The sequence below is a fragment of the Cebus imitator genome, unplaced genomic scaffold (genome assembly GCF_001604975.1).
Source record: "Cebus imitator isolate Cc_AM_T3 unplaced genomic scaffold, Cebus_imitator-1.0 Scaffold84, whole genome shotgun sequence".
In the NCBI taxonomy this organism is placed as follows: domain Eukaryota; kingdom Metazoa; phylum Chordata; class Mammalia; order Primates; family Cebidae; genus Cebus; species Cebus imitator.
Window position 1 is genome coordinate 3,264,782 of NW_016107399.1, and position 22,292 is coordinate 3,287,073.

A 22,292-nucleotide genomic window follows, 5' to 3' on the forward strand; every position below is an offset into this window, starting at 1 on the left:
TCTTTATAAATTCAGAACAACAAAAGAACATGCTAAGTGAGTCCTCCCACCTGCCTGGAGTACGGCCAGCCTTATCACACCTGGTTTTGCCCAGTGATACACCTACAGCCAAAAGATAATTACTTAAATTCCTGGAGGAAAAAATAACTTTTATTCTAAGTCTGAAATTATATGGTTTCTAACAGCTTTTTCCCTCATTAAAAATAATTATTTTTCTACATGAGGCTTGATAATAAGCATTCGTTTCTTAACCTAATTAGAGAAGAGATGATTGCACTCAGAGTCCCCACAGCTGGCAATGCTGTTACAGATGAAACCAGCCTTTGGGGACAAAGTTCAGACGTTTTAGGGGCTCTTGTGAAAATGCAAAGTATTACTGTTTGTACCTTCCTGCCCTGCACTTTACTCCATCTCCCCTCTTTAGAAAATGATTTCCTAGGAAAACTGGCATGGAGAGCAGAAAACCAGAGTGTAGACTGAAATACACGAGGCAAAGGGAGACCCTCCAGCATTCTGTGGTCCCACCAGGTGGGTAGATGACTAGGAATTCAGACCAGGTCCTAGAGAGTAGTGAGTTTTCCTGTTTGCAGTTTCCTCTGTGCTGTACATACAGCCATACAGCCTATGGAAGCTGACACTGCAATGGGCAGCAGCACATAGTCAAAGCTCCTGGCTGGCCCTCCATCTATGGGACTATGACATTTCACACATACTGCCTAGGCAGCATTAAGGCCCAGATATATGAGTAGTCCAAACCAAAATTAATATATTCAAGTATTAGTTCAAATTCTTCCAAACCCTAAAAATCCTTCAGTATCTCACCTAAAACTAAAGGCTTGTGCCAAGAACTGAAACTAAGCTGTTGGTTCTCTTTTTAAGTCTTAACCTATACATAAGTAAAGAAATTACATACCTGGCCAGGTGCAGTAGTTCAAGCCTGTAATCCTAATACTTTGGGAGGCCAAGGTGGGCAGGCTGCTTGAATTCAGGAATTCGGAACCAGCCAGGGCAACATAGTAAAACTCTTGTCTTTACCAAAAAAAAAAAAAAAAAAACAAAAAAAAAAAAAAAACCAAAAAAAAAAAAAAAAAAAAATTAGCCGTGCATGGCGGTGCAAGTCTGTAGTCCCAGCTACTAAGGAGGCTGAGATGGGAGAATCACCTGAGCCCAGAGGTCGAGGCTGCACTGAGCCGTTACCATACCACTGCACTCCAGTCAGGGAGACAAAGGGAGACTCTATCTCAAAAAGAAAAAAAAAAAATGGCATACCTTAATTGGAATCTGCTTTTTAATCTTTCTCATCTGGTACATTATTTTGAGAAGTCTCTGCCAAGCCCTCATAAAAAGCAAGCAATTTTCATATTTCTGTAGAAGGCAATATTCCTTACAATGTTTAATAAACAACAAAGTTTTCTCCCAAAAAGTTTATTTGTCACATTTAAAGTACAAAATCAAATACACAGATCCAGATACGTGAACCATATATACATATCTATATAGCTATTATTTAGACCTACACAAACCTATCTATATATTCTTAATTTGTCAATGCTATCCCTTAAGTAAAAAGCAACATATCTTTTAAAAAACCTAGGTTTGTTATCAGTAACACTGTCGAATGTAAATTATTTTCACTTTATCACTTGAAAGGGTAGAATTAGATACCTCCTAGAAATAGGGCAATTACCAAACAAATTTGTATAGATTTCTTAAAATACATTCTATAGGAATAATTAACCCAAGAAACTGCCAATCAAAGTCTTTGGACATACTAACTGTAACAAAATTTGAGTCATGGGAAGACATAGAGTTAATTACTTACATTCCAAGAGTTTTGATTTTGGTTTTAAATGCAGAGACTTTATAAGGTTTAGTACACACAGCACTTCCATGTCGTATTTCCTGTGGAGTTACAGTGATACATTTTTCAGGGGCTACCTAAAGCTATTAAAATTAAACTGGTCACTAAAGGAGGTATCTGATTTTTAACACTGTGGAGGTTATTTCAGCCAAAATGCAAGAGCACATTCTTTAGGAGAAAGGCAGAAAAATTTTAGACTTCTAGATACAGAATGTATGATGTCACTGAACACACAGATGTCCTGCTGATCAGAGGGACTATGTTATAACAGCTTCTTTGTTCTAGAATGTCATCTATCTTACATGCAGACCACAGGACACTAAGCCTCAGGTACCTAAGCATCTCCATTCCAGGCATAGGATTTCATTAGTGCCTGCTCCCACAGCTGGGAACACATAAATATAGAGATATGGGTCATTACCAAAGATTTATATTAATGGCTTCACAACAGCAACACAAATGTACTCAATGTCACATTTCCATAGGAAAGGTTATATATACACTATACACTTCAGCCTTGAAATGTGGACCCAAAAAACATAAATTTTCAGTAATCAGTGAATTTGGTGAGGGTCCTACACCCTCAAATCCTAATTTAGCACAGCAAAAGCCCCTCCTTTGCTGCCAAGCGCTGGCGGTGAACTTTGTCTTGCTGCAGCTCTTCATGATTTGGATGCCAGAGTTTCGTGATGATCCTTTCAATGTTAAGGGCATAGACAGTATGAGTAGGGATGACTTCCCTGTGTACCTGGGATTAAAAAATTAACGCTCCAATTATTCAGTAGACTTACTTTTCCAACATATAAAAGGCTTTACATCAACAAAACAGATACACAACTTAAAAACTTTCAGTCAGACACTAAAATGAATCACCAATTGGATAACAATAAGATAATGAAAAATGTTTTGAAATAGGAATAGGAAAACGGGATTTTTTCTTTTTTTTTTTTTCTTTAGTGGGGAGAAGGAAGATGGACTCAGGATTTGAAAAATGAGGCTAGTATTAATAATGGCTTTCATAACAGACAAAACTGAAAAACACAAAGCCAAGAAGTAGAAAAAAGTTAGTACCTTTGTAGACTTGAAGAATCTCTTAACCTATCCATAAATCTAGGTAAACTTTAAGGAGCCAAGACTTACCTGCAAAGCTTCAAAAAGGTCATACATGTTCACCGGAGGCAAAGATGCAGGTAGAGTGTCTCCGGAGCATGCCAGCAGGAGTGCAGCCTGCTGCTCAGCATCATCTGGGGGTGGGTGAGAAGCTGGATTCTGACCAGCACAGGGAGCAGTAAAAGCTGGAGGGCTGAAAATAAAAATTTCAGAAATATTCCCAGCATGGAGACAACTGAACAACAAGGACAGGACTGGCCTGCTAGAATCTTATTAAAAATATCTTTAATTGAATTAGAAATCCATTCAATGTCTACTCCTGCAGACATGAATAGTCTGTAATTTTAATTTTTAAAGGCTGGAAATAAAACATAATGCAACTATATTTACCCTCCTTCTTCCACAATGTTAAAATATTTACTTAGCTCAGGGTACTGAACAAAAATTGTTTCCCTTAAAGGGCTTCCAGTTGAAACAACTAATAGACCTTAACTACAAGAATATAACATTGAAAACAAATAAAGAGGGAGGTGAATGGTACTGGAGAAAACTGGTTCTAAAATAAATGAGAAGAAAAGACAGCACAGAAGCAATAGGCAAAAATCGAGAATGGGGAAAATTAATCCAGAAACTGCCAATTTCCTAAAATACAGCCAGATACAAATTGAGAAGTCAGACATGGTTTTTACCTCATAACGCAGTAGGAGATAAACTACACAATGCTGGAGACATAGCATGAGGTAAAACAAAAGAGTAAAGCAGTAACTCAGAGGAAAGCACAGTGGAACATTCGCGTGGGACTGAAACATCAGACAAAAGCAGCCTGTTAGAGTAACAAGTGCCCAATAGACAGGCAAAGGCACTCAGAGACTGGCCAGCAGGGCAGAGAGGGCTTGGGAGTCCCGCCAGGGCCAGACGCTGCTCCCAACATCACCCACTATAAGGAGCCACTTTTAGGGGTTTGTTGTTTTTCTAGAGAAGAATGATCCCAAACAGATATGCCTGAATGCGACTTAGGCAATAAATCACCACATACGGCAATCTAAACAGTGAGCCCAATTTTAAGATGGGTTAAAATAGGCCCATGCCCCATGTAAAGATCTTCAGAGTCATGCAATGGGCAGCGGTACAGACTCCCACATGTGCTATCAACACTCTGCTCTATCCAACTCTCAGCTTTTCCACCTACACCTCCTGCCTTCCCTTCCTGTTACTTGTCCACCAATCACCCTGCCAGCCTTCCCAGTCATAATTTTTTCTCTGAATGTGCAAGTCTCAGTTATCTCTTTACCTCTCTTCTTCCTAACTAACCAGATATGCAAAGTCCAGCGTTCACAGGAAATTCAAGTCACTTCAGTAACCATAAGGAAAATTATATTACTGTTTTTTTGCTTTTCCAAAGGCTTAAAATTCAGACTAAATTCCCACTGGGGGAAGTGGAGGACACAGGGAGACGGAAGGGTAAGAAAGACAACATAGGGATGAAGGTAATCTAGGTTGTCTCATAAAGGAGTGACTCAGGACATAGAGACGTCCTGAAGTCCTCAATGGGAAAAGGACACAGGAATCCCAGAGATGAGCTGAGAGACCACGTCTGCACAGCAGGAGGCCAAAAAAGCAATATGATGGCACGAGGCACATGCCATGATCTTGAGCTACAAGAGCAAAATGAGGGCCTGGAGAAATATCTACCACTCCTCCTCCCACCACCAAGAAACCCAGCTGTGACCCAACAATCACAGGCCCTGCTTCTAATTGAAAGTAGGCTCACTTCCCCACCAAGCAGGTGATGCCCCTCAGGAGCCCTCAGGATGCACTGCCTATGCACTACTACATTCCACCTAAGAGTCGAGGTGGGGGACAAGCACACTAAACCCACATGCAGCCAAACTCTGGAACTTCACTTCTGATTAAAAAGAATACCAAAATAATTCACTTCATCTCAGGCAAGTATAGGACTTAATAAAATTGTCTCCTATTAAAGGTACTTTAAACACATGGAAACATAATCAATTATTTAACGGTGGTCTATTTCGTAAGAGGAGTATAACCAACTAGCAAGGCTGAAGTGGGCGGATCACCTGAGGTCGGGAGTTTGAGACCCGCCCGACCAACATGGAGAAACCCCGTCTCTACTAAAAATACAAAAATGAGCTGGGCATGGTGGCACATGCCTGTTATCCCAGCTACTCAGGAGGCTGAGGTAGGAGAATCACTTGAACCCGGGAGATAGAGGTTGCGGTGAGCTGAGACTGCACCAAGCTGAGATTGCACCATAGCACTCCTGTCTGGGCAACAAGAGTGAAACTCCGTCTCAAAAAAAAATTTACAAGAAACTTCATTTACCTTTCTATTAAGTTGTTGTAAGCTACTACACTATTCTTCAGGTATGGCTGTGGGGTCACATTACTGCCAAAGGCATATTTAAAATGGCCATCTCGTAACCGATAAGCTTTCCTTCTTGACACAACTGACGTCAGTATATCTTTAAGGTGATTCTGTGAAAATAAGAAAAGAAAAATAGCATGATCTCCTCCTCTCTAAAAGCAAATCATAAAATTCCATTGACCAAAAACATTTATTGGCATTTAGATGGAGATGTGTATACAACCAAATGAATGTTCACATGAAGAGCCACAGAGCCATACCAAAGGAGTAGGAGGATACGGGAAAGAAGGGGACATGCTCATTTTCATTTAATAATTCTCTTCAAGAGGGGCTTGCTCCACATGAAGTTTATTTGAAAAGTTTTTTTGTTTTTTTGTTTTTTTTTTGAGACAGAGTTTCGCTCTTGTTACCCAGGCTGGAGTGCAATGGCGCGATCTCGGCTCACCACAACCTCCGCCTCTTGGGTTCAGGCAATTCTCCTGCCTCAGCCTTCTGAGTAGCTGGGATTACAGGCACGCACCACCATGCCCAGCTAATTTTTTGTATTTTTAGTAGAGACGGGGTTTCACCATGTTGACCAGGATGGTCTCGATCTCTTGACCTCGTGATCCACCCGCCTCGGCCTCCCAAAGTGCTGGGATTACAGGCTCAAGCCACCGTGCCCGGCCTATTTGAAAAGTTTTTACATCCCTAAATTAGACCCTCTCTCTCAAAAATGATTTTTAGATGACTTTAAATAAAAGTACACAAAAATGACTTTGGGCTCTCTCAAAAGCCACATAAACTATAGATATATAGGAAATAAGCACAAAATAAATTAGGTACTTGATTTTTCTTCACTTTTATGACAGCCAAGTACATAGGAAAAGATTAAGGAAGTTTGTGAAAAGAGAGTGACGGAACTCATCCCAGGCTACCATTATTAGTAGAAGAGCCAGGATCAGGCAGGGTATTTCAATTAAACCAAGGAAAATCCACTTATATCAAGACATTACTGTACTATTTAGAATTGATTTGCACACAGAATTCACTTAACGTTTATAACTTCATGAGACAACTGTTACTATTTTTGAGGTACAGATGAAGAAAGCAGGGCTGAGAGAATTGAAAAGAATTATCCAATGTTATCTGGCTGCACCCATTCACTATAGACCTCAATGTCAAATTAGTTTTGTCAAATAACTAAATGAATAAAATGAATGGATGAATTAAATCATGGGCAGTGGCAAGAACTCTGCTGTTCAGATGCCAAGACTAATGCTCTTCAGTGCAGTACCACAGCAAAAATAAGTGACTTTAATCTTCAGGATTCTCAATTTCATTTCTTTCCTTAAAAACCATTGCCCTGTTGACAAAACATCAGATCAAGCAAAAGAGTTATGCCATAAATAACCTTTCTGAAAAGCTTAGTCTATTAACTAAAGACAATTATTTGGATTGTAATGAGTATCTCCTCCTAAAAGAAAACAACTTTCAGCCAGGTGCTGTGGCTCACACATGTAAATCCCAGCACTTTGGGAGGCCAAGGTGGGAAGATCGCTTGAGCCCACGAATTCAAGACCAGCCTAGGCAACAGAGAGAGACCCCTATTGTTACAAAAAAATTCTAAAAAAATTAGCCAGGTATGGTGGCACATGTCTACAGTCCTGGCTCTTGAGAGGCTAAGGCAGGAGGATAGCTTGAGCCCAGGATTTCCAGGTTGCAGTGAGCCATGATCACGCCACTGCACTCCAGCCTAGGATATGAAGTGACACTGTCTCAAAAAAAAAGGGCAAACAACTTCAACAATGACAATTCTGTGAAATCAGAGTGACATTTGGGTTCTTTTCTTGCAACACTGACTTTAAACAACACACAAGCCTATCACATTCAACCTGTAAAATTATTTCTCCCAACAGCAAACCAACCTCCACAGCATAGACAACTGCTGAAACAGCCTCCTCGGTGACGTTGTCCAGCCCGTGCTCATAAGCAGTCACTATCATTCTCCCTTCAAGCTGGCCTCGAGTGGGAAGCATCATTGTGTGGGAACAAAGTTTCAAGTCATCATCATCTTGGGGATCCTTTGCCACAAATTGCTGGGCTCCTGAGAGAGGATTTTGAGGCTGGAATCTATGCTATGAGTAAAAAAAAAATTTTTTTAATTATTTATTACAGTGGCAAACAAGACACAAAGTAACTCCCGTATTGAAGTTGAGCTCCTACAAATTAATGCCACCAAAACTATATACCACAGGGGTTAAGGAAATAAAAAAGTAATTCATGCACAAATAATCACAAATTCACATCCAATACAAGGTAATAATGAAGACATGAATTAAGGGGAATAATGGTAGTTTGCATAGTAGTTTATTCTATTCAATTAATACCCTGGTGGTCACAGAATGTATGGCACTGTGCTAAAAATAACTGAGGGAGAAGTATGGAACTATATTCAAACAAGTCAGAGCATTTTAAATTTAACTGTGGTAGGTTCTAAAAGTATAAACATATAATGAATGATTCAATTAAGCCTTAAAAAGCCTAACCAATATGGCAGGCTAACCAATATGGCATATCAAATAACAAATATTCCAAGACAATGCTGTGTAGTGTAACTATTTAATTGCTGTTATTTTCTACTTAGAAGTCTCAACACAGAACCTAAGATACAGTCGTTTTCATTCATAAAAATCTCAGCCTTCCCCTGGGAGATTCTGATAGCCCATTCATATTCTCCATCATCACTGGTAGCTTTTGCTTAAGGCCAACATAAAAGATTTTATAGTGAAGATGATTTGTCCCTGTTTGAAACTATTATGAAAACAACACGGTTATTTTCCCATTTTCCAAGTATAGAACTATTTTATATTGAACATGTCTTTTTAAACCAGACATGTCTCTCTAGAGATCCTGATGCCCTCCAGATTGGATAGTCTTACTGATACAAAGCATAGAGTCAGTTGAAAATAAATGTTTATTGATGTTAATCAATAAAGCTATCAATACCCCATAAACCTATAAAATGGTTACTTTCGGGAAGCTTTTTTCCCCCAAATATATGTTTGAAAAAGCAATTTGTTTTAAATGCTTACAAATTTTAAAGCCAAATGCCTTCATGGCATCTCTACTAGTCCCCAAAAGGCTCAGGGCCAAGCTGAGCATCACCAAGATCCCACCAAAGGCCTCCAAGCTGCCTAAACCTTTGGTACAGATGTCTTCAACCAAGAAATATTATTTGTTCAAGAAAAATACTTAAGAGGAGAGAGAACAAAGGCATTGTTTTGAATAACTGAAAAGTCATTAGGTACTAATAATAACATTAATATTTAAGCAAGAACTATAAAAATTCAGACACCTAGAACTCACAGTCCTTGAAACCCTTTTCTTCTCTAATCATACTCCCTTTTTTTTAACTCCACTACCAGTATTTTGATATTCGTTTAAAAACTAAAGCTAGTCCTATCACACCAGAACTTCAATCAGTCATTATAAAGATCTACTGAAGAACAACCTACATCAAATTTCTGACGAACAGAAGAAAGCTTTTTCTTTCCCTTGGGTTTTCCAGGTTTTGCTGCGGAACCCCCTGTCCAGGGCAAAGATCCAGCACCCTCTAGGAGACAGAAAAATATAACCATAAATAAAAATAATGACAACTGATAACTACTAAGTTTGTTTTCATTTGGGGTAAGAAGAATGGAATGCTCAAAAATACAAATAAATAATGAATGCTTAAATCCAAATCTTCTCTTTCTACTTCGCTAAATAAAATTATCAATCTTTTCAAATCACATTTTTTTCCTAGCTGCAACTAAAATTTTTTAGGAAGATAAATATTTTTATATTTTTAATTAATGTTTATTGGGTGTTTCGTTGATCAGCGGTGGTATTATTACAGATGCAGGACAAAATTTGCTGGTCTAAGATGATTAACCAAGCACCGGTATTTATCTTCTCTCTTCCAAGACTCCACGAAATATGAAAGTAAGGAAGGTAAATGGCACACTTCCACAACAGAGATTAAAAAGGAAAATGAGGCCGGGCATGGTGGCTCACACCTGTAATCCTAACACTTTGGGGGACCTTAGGTCAGGAGTTCGAGACCAGCCTGGCCAACGTGGTAAAACCCTGTCTCTACTAAAGATACAAAAATTTGCTGAGCATGGTAGCACAGGCCTGTAATCCCAGCTACTTGGGAGGCTGACACAGGAGAATTGCTTGAGCCCGGGAGACGGATGTTGCAGTGAGCCAAGATCATGCCACTACACACCAACCTGGCAGACAGAGCAAGATTGTGTCTCAAAAAAAAAAAGGAAAATGAGTGGCAGACACGAAGAGATGTCAACAAATTTCTAGGATGCAGACTCACAAAGCAGACCCATGGAAGCTGTAACCTAGGCTAGGCAAATGAGGCAGAAGCGCGTCGACCTGCTTGGTAGAAACCCACAACCTAGACTAGGAGAATGCGAGTGGAGTGGAAACCAGGAGGGATCTGCAAGGCTAAAAACAAAATTAATGGAAAGTCTGTATCCTTAAATCATCCACGCAAACCCGTTCACTCACCCCCAAAAGCGGGTTCAGTACAAAATCAAAGTGCTGGGCCTCATAGTCAAAAATTAAGAATTTCAAGATAATGATGGTACAGCAACAAACCAAGGGCAGCAGGGCCCTTCTGCGCAACTGCAGTTCACAGGCCCATGAAGGCTCATTCCCAGGCACAGAATGACACAGGGCAGGGTATTTATAATAGCTGGGGCAGGGGGTTAGAAGGAAGGTGGGGAGGGAATAAGGACTCTTCTCTAGTTAAACTGAACACAATTTCTGGGATTTACTAAGGTAGTTAGTATGCACATTGGTACCTTACAGCAAAGTTCTCTGCATATGGAAATTTGGGAGACCCCCAGTTTATCAACAGCCTTCTTGTCAGCTCACTCTAAAGCAAAGTCGCTAGGCAGTTTTATCCTTCATTCTTAAACATGAAATGGACAACAATGAATCACCAGATGTTTGACAATATACTTAAACATGACAAGAGCAAGGTAAAAATAATAATAATAATGAGGTCCTACACAGGAAATGCAAAAGAATTTTGATAAATTTATAACTGGTATCCACAGAAAAGTTTGAGAACATGTTTATCCATGAAATAAGATGCTATTAAAATTGCTGAATTAAATAATGCATTCAACAGAAAGGCCAAAAGAGTTGAGGAAATCTCAAAGAACACATAGCAATAAGACAGAGATGTTAAAATCAGTAAATCGAGAAACAGATTTAAGCAACTATGAGGGCCATAGAGGTCCTACCAGAAGAACAAAAACCAAAAAGTAGTTGCCTTTGGGAATAGGTCTAGGGGTGGGAAAAAGCTTTTATCATGAAATCGTCTGTGCTACTGACATTTTTTTAACCATGAACATATATTGTTAAAAAAAAAAAAAAAAAAAAAAAAAAAGGTAATACAACCTCACTATAGTACACTTAAAAAGAAAACCCAAAAAAAATTTTAAGAAAGAAAAAAATCACCCATAATCATAGTAAAATGTTCCTGCAATTTTGATGTTTTTTGAAAGAAAGTTTTTCAAGCTTTGAAAAAAAAATATTCCAGATGCCTCTGTTTAAAAAGAACTGTTTGGGAAGTTCCTCTTATCTTTGGCATGCACAGATCTCACTTGATAAAGTCACCCAATCTTAGATGATTTTCCCAAGAAATCTCTTCCTGATAAATGAAACTGGATGCTAGGTGATGATAGGAAAGTAGGCTGAACATGAAGAAGATGATGCAAAGGAGCAGGCCTGCAAACTCAGAGCTAACCAGCTGCTGCTGTGTGGCCATGCAAAGCGTGGTAAGGCCTAACCCTGACGAGAGGGAAAGCTTTTTAGTAGCACTTAGATTTCAGTATTGATCCAACCCGTCCACTTACTAGCTGGATAAGGCCTAAGGCAAGTTTTTATTTTGTTTTCTCTTCTCTGAAGTTTGTTTCCTTATCTATAAAAACAGGCTAACACCTACCCTGCAGAATTGTTGTGAGGATTAAATATAATGCATATAAAGTGTCTAGTATGCTGTAGTTACTCAACAAATATTATTATTAATATCATCTTTCCTGCCTAACTTAGAAAACTAGAAAACAACCCATCCAAAATGGTGAGGTACAAAGAACTATATTTTACTTTGAATAGAAATCTCCTCTTTGTTACTAACAAATATTAATTTCATTTTGAGAAAATAAATTCGGGGAATTTTATCAGAAGAATTTTGTATGGAAGAATACATTCTGAAAATCCAAATGCTTCTTCATTTATTTTAAAGTAACTATTAACAAACATTCAGAATATCAAAAGTTTTTATCTAATTAAAATCAGCCACCCACACTTACTAATACTACTTCAACATTTGTCTGGCATTTTTATTTATTTTTAAAATTTAATTTTATTTTATTTTATTTGAGACAGGGTCTTAGTCTGTCACCCAGGCTGGAGGGCAGTGGCACGATCTTGGCTCACTGAAACCTCCGCCTCCAGGTTCAAGCGATTCTCCTGCCTAGGCCTCCCTAGTAACTGAGATTACAGGTGCCCACCACTGCGCCTGGCTAATTTTTGTGTTTTTAGTAGAGACAGGTTTCACCATGTTGGCCAGGCTGGTCTTGAACTCCTGACCTCAGGTGATCCACCCACCTCAGCTTCCCAAGTACTGGGATTAGAGGCTTAAGCCACCCAACTGGCATTTTTTATTTTTAAAATCACTTTTTTATACATTCTTTCATCTGTTTTTTCATAATCCTATGGGGTAGAAATTGCCGTATTTATTTTATAAATGTGAAAACTAAGAACACCCAAGTAACTGTAATATGTAAGCTAGTGGCAAAACCTACACTTGAACTTAAGTCTCTTGACTCTTATCATCCAGTGTTTTTATTTCTGATCCCTCCATTTATCTTTTGTGTATGTGGCAATTTACAATATACTTTCCTAAAAAGTAAGATGTAATCCTCACAATATTGGCTTTTCTGATCAAATTAAATTTTATACAACAAGGTAGATTTTGATTTAACTTTGGACATAAAAGAGGAATGGCTAAAGTCCACTTGTATATAAATAAAATAGCACATCAAAAATCTGACACAGTGGAAGAACGTGCAGTGATGAGTGTGGTGAGGGTAGAGAAGCAGTCACTGTTCTCTAACACAACCCCACAAGCAAGTGCTCACAATTTACTACACATTAACAACGACTTCTCTGAGGATCAAGGAATGAGGTGTTAGCAGATTTTATGTGAATTCTATTCTTTTTTAAGACACAGTTTCACTCTGTTACCCAGGCTGAAGTGCAGTGGCACAGTCTCAGCTCACTGCAACCTCTACCTCCCAGGTTCAAGTGATTCTCTGCCTCAGCTTCCCAGGTAGCTGGGACTACAGGTGTGCGCCACTACACCCGGCTAATTTTTTTTTTTTTGTATTATTAGTAGAGTTGGGGTTTTCACCATGATGGCCAGGCTGGTCTCGAACTCCTGACCTCAAGTGATCCACCCACCTCAGCCTCCGAAAGTGCTGGGATTACAGGCATGAGCCACCACGCCCAGGTTGTGAGTTCTTTATTATACAGTAGAGGTAAACAGAGAGAAAGGATAAAAAAAACTAGCCATTTATACATAAAACATGAGCTTTTGATATATGATCATCAGAATCACTCTAAGCCCTTAAAAAATTTCAGTTTAATCTACAACAGGGGTTGGAAAGCACAATTCTAATGGTAACTTTTGTACTCTTATAAATAGACATAAATTGCAATTTAGAAACACAAAAACTTGAGCAGCATGACTTTTATCATGAAGAAAGTTTTCAATGTATCTAATTACTTGTTTTTGACTGATTCAAACAAGATAGTTGAAAGTGGGGACTTATAACTTAATCTTCTCTTTAGGTTAAAGTGACAGGTTTAGTTTCCACCCACCCCTTCAACATGCTACTGTCCCCTACCTCTTGTTCTCTACCAATAATCTGCCAAACACAGGTGCTGAAGCTTGACCTTCCAGGTGCTATCTTACTTAAGAACATAGTGGAAGTCCAGGTCCCGACATATATTGCAGTTCCCCCACCACCCTGCTACAGACACCTTTCAAGTTAGGTATCCCTTAGGTATGGGACACCTAACACCAACTGCCCTCTCTTCATCCTCCTTACCTTCTTCATCCTGACCTCCCACCCTCTTTCTCATTTACTTAAGTCATCTAAAATGTAGCTGAGTCGAGAGTCAATATCAAAAGGCAATGTAAGTACAGAGACCATAGCCTTCTTTACAAAGGCTCTGTAGATTTGGGCAGTCCCTGCTGCGGTGCTTGCCCTGTGCCCTCTTGTTCCTGGGCTGTCTCCTTGCTCGCCCTCTGGCTATGCCATTCCCTATTCTGAAGGACCGCATCATGTCCCCCATCGAGCAAACCGGCCTGTTGGGGAGGTGGCACGGCTGTCCCAGTACAACACACCTGGACTCAGGGTCCACCTGGGCTGGGACTTCAACATGCCTACGATTACACAATACCACCTAGAGAGAAAACGCCTGTGAAAACGGACATTCAGATAGCCCTTCCTTCAGGGTGTTAGACAAGAGTAGCCCTACATCTGGCTTGGCTGAAAAACACTTTATTGATGTAGGAGCTGGTATCATAAGATAAAGATTATAGAGGAAAGGTTGATACTGTACTATTCAATTTTGGCAACGAAAAGTTTGATGTCAAAAATGGTGATCAAATTGCACAGCTCATTTGTGAACAGGTTTTTTTCTCCAGAAATAGAAGTTCAAGCTCTGGATGACACCGAAAGGGGTTCAGGAGATTTTGGTTCCACTGGAAAGAATTAAAATGTATGCCAAGAATAGAAAATGAGAAATCATACCTTTTTCTTAAAAATCGTTTTTGCTTTAAAAAGAAAAAAGATTCTGTAAAAGAATTTGTATCTACATAATAAAATTTTTCTTCTGAGCAGTTTAAAAACGTCTGCTTTACAAACACTGGCTGTGTCTATTAGAGAAAGCTAAAGTCTAGTGCTTTGCTGACTGACACACTGGAAGTATTTCCACTCCCTTACCTGGTGTAGAAACCAAAATCTGACAACGCGTGAGAATGGCCAGGAGGAAATCATTGTGAGAATGGACTGAAAAAGGGAAGATAGTGACAAAAAAATTAAAAATATTTTCAACATAAGGAAACCACAGCTTTGGTCTAGCTTGTCAGGATTTTGGATAGCCCCTACTCTGCCATTCTTTATACTTAATTTTAAATATCCACATTATTAAGCTCACCTTACACACCACAAAACCCAAACTTTACATTTTAAAAAGGGAAATGACTTTACTACTAATCTAGGAAAACTAGAGAATAGTAAAATAACTCCACAGATAATTAGCTTACCATTATCCTGTGTGAGAAGTCTATGAGCTTCAAGGTCAAACTCCTCCTTGCTGATCTTCTGCTTGAACCACAGCTTTAGGTTAGCCCAGTATCTGTAGAGGCAGAAACAATATTAAGAACCACAGATTTTGCCGCTTCTAGTTTTCTTTGGTTTTTTTTAGAGACAGAGTTTTATTTTGTCACTCAGGCTGGATTGCAGGGGCACAATCAGAGCTCACCGTAGCCTTGAACTTCTGGTTTTAAGCTACTCTCCTACCGCAGCCTCCTGAGTAGCTGGAACTACAGCATGAAGAGATGTTGCTTCTTTCCCAAGTTCAGCATAAATGCTCCAATTCTCAGGAAAGGAAATTTTGCATTACCTAGCTTCATGGGCTGAATTGTGTCCCCCTACAAAGTCCTATGTTAAAGCCTTAATCCTACTACTCCAGAATGTGACTGTATTTGGAGATTGGGCCTTTAAATAGTACTTAAAATGAGACCATTAGGGTGGGCCCTAATCCAGTATGACTTGTGTCCTTATAAGAAGAGGCAATTAGGATACAGACACATTCGCATACAAAGAAATAACCACATGAACACAAAACAAGGCTGTCATGGTGGTGCATGCCTGTGGTCCCTGCTACCTGGAAGGCAGAAGTGGAGGGACTGATTGAGCCCAGGAGGTCAAGGCTGCGGTGAGCCATGATCACGCCACCACACTCCAGCTTGGGACACAGAACAAGACCCTGTCTCAAAACAAATAAAAGGGAATTGGCAGGCAGTCACAGAATTGAACTCATGATTCACTTAGAATCTACAGCTATACCTGTTTCTCACTGTCATGTTTCTAATAGACCTACTCTCCAGAATCCTGCATTTCAGATTTATATTTTAAAGTGTGTGTGTTTAACAGAGAGAGGAATAGTCATTTATATTTGTTTTAGGTGACATCCTTCGCTTCAGATAAACTCAACTTTCAATCTATCTGGCTGAAAAAAAGACGGGTTTCTAAACATCTCAGCACAAAGAAAATGCCTGGGGATATGAGAAACTTGGTAGTTTTTAAAGTGAAAACCAACACCTAATAATAAAAATTACTAAGTAACTAGTAGAAAAAAAAATGACTTAACCTTTTACACTTTAACAACAGTGTTAGAAATTCGAGTGAAATATATCACTTCGCATCACATCCACAACCCTTGTTTTGGTACTTAAGGAAGCTGCTTCTTGTTCATGGAATGGGATGAAAAATTACTTAGTACTTGAGTTCCTAACAGGAAAAAAAAAATCGGATTTCTAAACAAGATGGTTTATATTCTCACTGCTATATTATACCCATGGTAGGACCTCCCCTGTGTGTGGATTAGCTTCAAGTCATCTTAGTATCTCTGTACGTAATTGACTATGTACATGTGGAGTTGCATGCAAAGCTCTGGATTCATGTTTGTGGTTGCTATTTTTCAGGAGAAAACCCATAGCTTTTATGAAGTCTTAAGAGGCCCAAAACCCATGACACGGCCATCTTTCAGGCCCATTTCACTCAACAACAAAACATGTGCAGCTCTAGAGCTTGGCACCCTTTCCACCTGATGTTTGCACATTCATTAGTCAATAGGTCAACAGTAACTTTCCAACAGTGGACACTTTCATACATTTTTTTAAAGGACAGGAATAATAACGAAAGAAATAAAAAAAAGCTGCACAGAAAAAGTTGTTTTCCTATCCCATTCAATGCAACAAAAAAGGATAATCTGGAGAAAAACTCTATTATTTAAAAGTCCTATGTCAGTATTTTATAAAAAGCAAATGTATATTTGGAATGAGTAAACTTGTTCCGGAACTAAAACAAGGCTCTACCAGGAAGCTCTGTCAAAATAATGCAAACTATTTTCTCCAATGGCAAACATTTCAGCCCAAAGAGCTAGAGCGAGCTACCAAGGGTTAAAAGACTTGCTCTCCAATCCTGGTCCCTGTGTTAACTCACTGTGTAGCCACAGACAAATGACTGTTTCCCTCAACAATACTGCTATAGTTTGGAAACTTGACCAAACTTCATGATGACATTTAGTCCCCAGTGTTGGAAGTGGAGCCTAATGAGAAGTGTTTGGATTGTGGGGGCGGATTCCTCACCAATGGCTTGGTGCGATCTTTCCTGGTGGTAATGAGTGAATGCTCACTTACTCTGAGTTCCTGCAAGAGATTCCCCAAGAGCCAGTTGTTAAAAAAGAGCCCGGCACCTTCCTCCCTCTTGCTTCCTCTCGCAAAGTAATCTGCACATGCAGGTTCCCCTTCACCTTTCACCATGAGTGAAGCAGCCTGAGGCCCTCACCAGAAGATGCTGGTGCCATGCTTTTGGTATAGTCTGCATAATTGTAAGCCAAATTATCTTCTTTATAAATTACCTAGCCTCAAGTATTCCTTTCCAGCAACACACATGGACTAAAGACAAATATGAAAAAAAAAAAAAAAAAAAAAAAGTTAATCAATCCCTGTGAAGGTGAGGACAATGGGTAGAAGTGTAAGTGGGCTGGACTACGAAGCACTGGAGATACCTGAAGAATATTAATAACATATGATCGTGGTTGGGCACAATGACCCATGCCTGTAATTCTAGCACTTTGGGAGGCCGAGGCAAGTGGATCACTTGAGGTCAGGAGTTCGAGACCAGCCTGGCCAACATGGCCAAACCCTGTTTCTACAAAAAATACAAAAATTAGCCGGATATGGTGGCAAGCACCTATATCCCAGCTACTCAGGAGGCTGATGAAGGAGAATCACTTGAGCCCAGGAGGTAGAGGTTCCAGTGAGTCGAGATCACGCCACTGCACTCCAGCCTGGGCAACAGAGCGATATAAATAAATATATAAATAAATATGATCAAGTCTTCAAAAAAAAATCAGGCATCTATTTGAACATGGCACTCTACTGGCTACTATACAAAGTGAGTTGCTTAGCAAAGCCCATGTCTTCCTGGAAGCAGCTTGGGCACACAACCCAACCAGTTAGACATGAAGGGATGTTCAGACCACTGGATAAATTGCAAATAACTCATATCCAGCCTCCATGCATAACCTTGTATGTTTTGCCTACCACCAAGGACCACACTTAAATAGTCAGGTTGTGCAAACCAAAGCAAAGTGCTCATGAGGAAATGTAAGAAATGACTGTACAGTACAGCAGTGTTACTATTTAACCAAGAGGTACTTTTTAAGGAGAAGGGAAAAGAACAATGAAAGAATGGAAAAACAAATTTAGAACGATACTGTACCATTAACTGTTTCTGGCATAAAAACCTCTTTTGATTGCATTTTAGTGGGGATTCATGCTCTATCTAGATGCACCAAATTTAGTTTCAGCATCAGTATTTGACCAACACCAGATAGTCGGCTTTGGCCTTTAAAAACTGAATAACGAATGCTAACTTCAAAAACACTTCTGGCAGCCCTGGACCTGTAATTGATGAGTATGGGACCACAGAGGTCACCACTGCATCTAATCAAGGTTAAAGGCAATCATACACAAACCAGGTCCTTCAGATTTATTATGGTAGGTAAACATTCGCTTTCAAATATTTGTAAGCATTCTAGATGGAACAGAGTGAAAAGCTGAGTATGTGCTTAAAAATGTAAATTTTACCAGTCAGTATTAAAAAAGTAAAAAGCTGTAGTAATTAATCAAGGTGAAAGCTGTCAATTTTACTATTAAAATAAGTTTAAGAATATTTAATTCAATAAAGAATAGGCTGACAACGAACAGGAATATTAAAAGATAACTTTCAGTGGAACACTATAGTTGGGTGTGGTGGCTCATGCCTGTAATCCCAGGATGTTGGGAGGCCAATGTGGGAGGACTGCTTGAGGCCAGGATTTGAGACCAGCCTGGGCAACATAGCAAGGCCCTACCTCTGAAAAAAAAAAAAAAATCTTCAGCCTGGATTGGTGGAGCATGCCTATAGCCCCAGCTATGGGCTTGCGGCAGGGGAGGATCTCTTGAGCCCAGGAGATCAAGGTCGCTGTGAATAGCCTCTGCCACAGAGCAAGACCCCAATTCAAAAAAAAAAAAAAAGTGGAACATTATATCTTTGGGAGTCAATAAATGGTCATCAAAAATTAAATAATTGTGCTAAAATAACAGATTTTAATTCTAGTCTTCTTATAGTTTCAATGTTTTATTATCTTGTTAGGATGAAAAGCAGACAGTCAACTCCACCACCCCAAAATTTCACATGAAGGAAAAACTCCAAAATTCATGTATGACATCCAAGCTAAGTAACTTCAATCCAGAAATAATAAAGAAGGATGAAAAGAAAGTATTGGAGAAAAATTAAGTATTCCCAAATTGCTCCTCCACCAATGTCATTTAAAAGTATGTATCCATTAAGCAATGCAAATGTGTAGAATACCACAGAAGCCATCTAGCAGCAACGACACACACACTATAATTTTAAAGGTTTACATTTACTTTCTATATTTTTGAAAAATAAAGTTGCAATAACAACGTTTTGAAAATTTCCAAACTCTTTCTTGTATGTCAGAGGTTCTTTCTGTGCTGTCTGGCTTCGGCCTTGGCTGGATACTGATTTTACCCCAGGCCATTCTGCATCTAACCCGGCTGTGCACTCGGTCCCTACCATAACCTGGATGAAGGTCTGTCTGGGCGTTTCCGGGATCCCTTACAGCCCCTCTAATGCATCAGTCTGGAATCAGAAGCGTGGGTCCCAACCCTGACAGTGACTTTTGAAGAGTTACTTATCCTCACTATGTCTCAGTCTTCCCATCTGTCAAATAAGAATAGCAACTGTACCTATCACACATCTGTTGTAAAAATTAGATGAGATAATACATTTAGAGAGCTTAAAATGTTTAAATGTCTGCTACTGCTATCACTACAATTGTCATAGTGTTCTGTCAGTGTGATTTTACCGCAGGGTCCGTTTGCCTTACAAAACTGCTGTCAAAGCGCTTACCAATAATGCCTAGCAGATCACAAGAGATCAACAGACCTTCACCTCCAGGAAGCCTTCCAGGAAGCCCCCCAGGAGCGGCCGCCCCGCGCGATGCCCTCTCTGGCCCGGCGCGTAGGGCTCCGGCTCACTCGGCCCAGGTTGGCATCCCGCATCCCGCACGCCCGCGCTGGGGCCCGCACTTGCTCACCTGGCCCTTGGGCAAGAAGTGCGCTTCTCCCGCCCCACCCAGGACAGAGAGTCCCGAGCAACGGCGCCCGCTGGGGTCTCCCGAGCGCCCAGGAGTCCGGGTGCCTCCAGGGCGGTAAGTTCGGGTGGCCCGCCCCGCCCCGGCCGGAAAAACCCCGAAGCCCCGCCGCCGCGGACTCAAGGCTGCACAGGCCCCCGGGCGGTGTGGGCGTCTCTGGGTCGGGCTGGCAGCCCGAGGCCAGGAGAGCAGCCGAGTGTTGGCCTGGATGCTGCGCTGGGGCAGCTCTTACTGTTTCACGTTGTCCCCCAGGGCCTCGCTCAAGTTCTTCTTGGCCGCCTCCAGCTCGCTGACAAAGGTCGCCATTGCTCCGCGCGTCTCAGCCCGACCGCAGACCGCCCGGCCACCGCGATCAACAACCGAAAAACCAACTCGGCGGAAGGCCTCGGCTCTGGAAACTAAGCCCGCCGCCGTGGGCCCCGCCCCCAATCACTCAGAAGTCGTTTGTTTGGTTTTCGGCTCCGCCCGCCTTTTTGTAGGGAAGGTGCCCAGCCAAACTCTGCTCACTTCCTCCCGCCCCTCGAGTCACGTGATCCGTTTCACCTTGTAGCGCGCGCAACCTGAACCTGCGCACCACGCCTTGGCTGCGGCGTCGCAGGCCCGCTGGCGCGTCCCAGCCTTTTAATTCTATTTCCGCTGGGGCAATTCCGAATTCGGCCCGCTGTCCTTCTACCTGGAGGAGTACCTTGACCCTCCATTTCAAAAAGTACATGCAGTATTAATTGTACTCTTTCTTTGCCTTATTTTTCACCGAGCACTAATCGTCTCATATGACATTTAGTTGATTTATCTTGTTAATGTTATGGCTCGAGGACCGGAGTTCCGTTTTATTCAGGGTTACCCGCAGTTCCTAGAGCAGCACATAATGGATGCTTAATAAGTATTTGAGTAAATGAGGTAATTATGTAAAATGGGGGAAATACACAGAAGGATAAAGATAGAAAAAGTGTTTTACCACCCCAGGGCAAACACTTAACTGAGAAAGATTTCTCCTTTACCTCGCACACTCCCATAACTTAAAATACTCTATGTTCAATTTTGCACGTTTTAAACTTAAGGATTTATCTGTAGTATTACGTTGTCTTTCTAGTGATTTTAATCACAGCATGTTAAATACCCCCGCAGATAGAAGGTACACAATAACTTGTTTCCCAATTGTTAGACTGTTTCCATTTTTTTCTATTAAAAGCAATACTGTAATATCGCTTTTGAAGCATATGCCATAATGAAGTAAATCTTCTTTATGCATAAAACTTTTCCTCTTTTAGGATTATTACTTTAGGATAGAGTCCCACAAATAGAATTACTGGATCAAATGATAAGAATATTTGTAAGTGCCTTGGTGTATACTGTCAAATTGCCTTCCAAAGATTTAAAAATAATCCTAGATAGTTTTTAATTTTGTGTAATTTCTCCAAAAAGGTCCCCTTAAGTTTATTCATTCATTTGACTTCCTCACTGCTCAACCTAAACCCACCAGCCTTATCCTTACTGCAGCGCCACCTGCAAAGCTGGCCGGGGCACCTTCTCTTCACTGTATTCATACAGTGAGCTCCTATTACGTGTCTGGAACTCTTTGGGTACTGGAGGTATAAAGGTGAACACGTCAGGCAAAGTATTCCTCTCTGTGTCAAAAATCCAGGTAAATTTTGACACTTAAAAAAAAATTATCCACTTAAGTTTTCTATGGTTTCCCACTCTGCTAAATAAATTCCAGACTCCAGCATTCAGATGTTCTCATGATCTGAACTCACCCTACCTGTGTACCTCACATACTCCTGGCCTTGCCACATAACCCCCACATTTGCACTCAGCATTCTAGTTAGCTTGACTTTAACAACACATGGCTCCGTCCCTTTACACATATCTCCTCTCTGCTGGTTTTGAAACTTACGGTTGGGTACCTCCATTTTTTTCATTCAGGTTCAAACATACATATGACTCTATTCAAGGATCAATTCAACAAGATTAGGAAAGGCTATAGATGTTTGGGTACATCTTCCAGGAAGAGTCCTTGTTTCTCATCTGTCTCTAGTCACAAAGGAAGGCCTCAAAGATTTTCTTTTTGAACCCATGCAAGACAACACTCATACATCTAGCTCAATTAAATATTCCTTTCTCTGTCAGCACTTTATACACCTATTAGCTCTAATTTTACTAAAGTTATTCAGTTAAATGTCCATTTAAACTGCAGTCTTAGATAATATACAAATGGACATCTACCAAACAAGGTAATAATATAAATGAATACCAAGCCAGGGTGGCGGCACATGCCTGTAGTCCCACCTATGGGGAGGCTGGAGTGGGAGGATTGCTTGGATCCAGGAGTTCAAGTCTGTAGTGAGCTATGAGAGCACCA

The 22,292-nt window shown here is 40.4% G+C and overlaps 1 protein-coding gene across 3 annotated transcripts; it reads right to left on the reverse strand.

The window, feature by feature from the left end:
• Positions 1–1,409: 1,409 nt before the first annotated feature.
• Positions 1,410–20,464, reverse strand: TADA1 (transcriptional adaptor 1). 3 transcript variants are annotated; one of them, XM_017534067.2, is made up of 8 exons: positions 20,166–20,464; positions 14,745–14,836; positions 14,422–14,487; positions 8,857–8,954; positions 7,267–7,476; positions 5,318–5,469; positions 3,002–3,164; positions 1,410–2,609 (listed from the first exon to the last, which is right to left on the reverse strand). In XM_017534067.2, the coding sequence occupies exons 1-8, from the start codon at positions 20,237–20,239 to the stop codon at positions 2,457–2,459; spliced, it is 1,008 nt and encodes a 335-aa protein (XP_017389556.1). In that variant the 5' UTR covers positions 20,240–20,464; the 3' UTR covers positions 1,410–2,456. The 3 variants fall into 3 exon arrangements, with proteins under 3 accessions (XP_017389556.1, XP_017389557.1, XP_037596410.1); XM_017534068.2 differs by lacking the exon at positions 20,166–20,464 and adding an exon at positions 19,877–20,094 and having other exon boundaries at positions 7,267–7,471; XM_037740482.1 differs by lacking the exon at positions 14,422–14,487 and having other exon boundaries at positions 20,166–20,372.
• Between the last annotated feature and the right edge of the window lie 1,828 nt (positions 20,465–22,292).

Excerpts from the sequence above, each read along its gene's own strand:
- TADA1 (XM_017534067.2), bottom strand. The coding sequence starts at position 20,239 with ATGGCGACCTTTGTCAGCGAGCTGGAGGCGGCCAAGAAGAACTTGAGC. Across the intron at positions 7,477-8,856 it reads CTGTTCGTCAGAAATTTGAT|CATAGATTCCAGCCTCAAAA; the intron begins GTAGGTTGTTCT and ends TTTTACTCATAG. Across the intron at positions 2,610-3,001 it reads ACCTTTTTGAAGCTTTGCAG|GTACACAGGGAAGTCATCCC; the intron begins GTAAGTCTTGGC and ends TTTTAATCCCAG.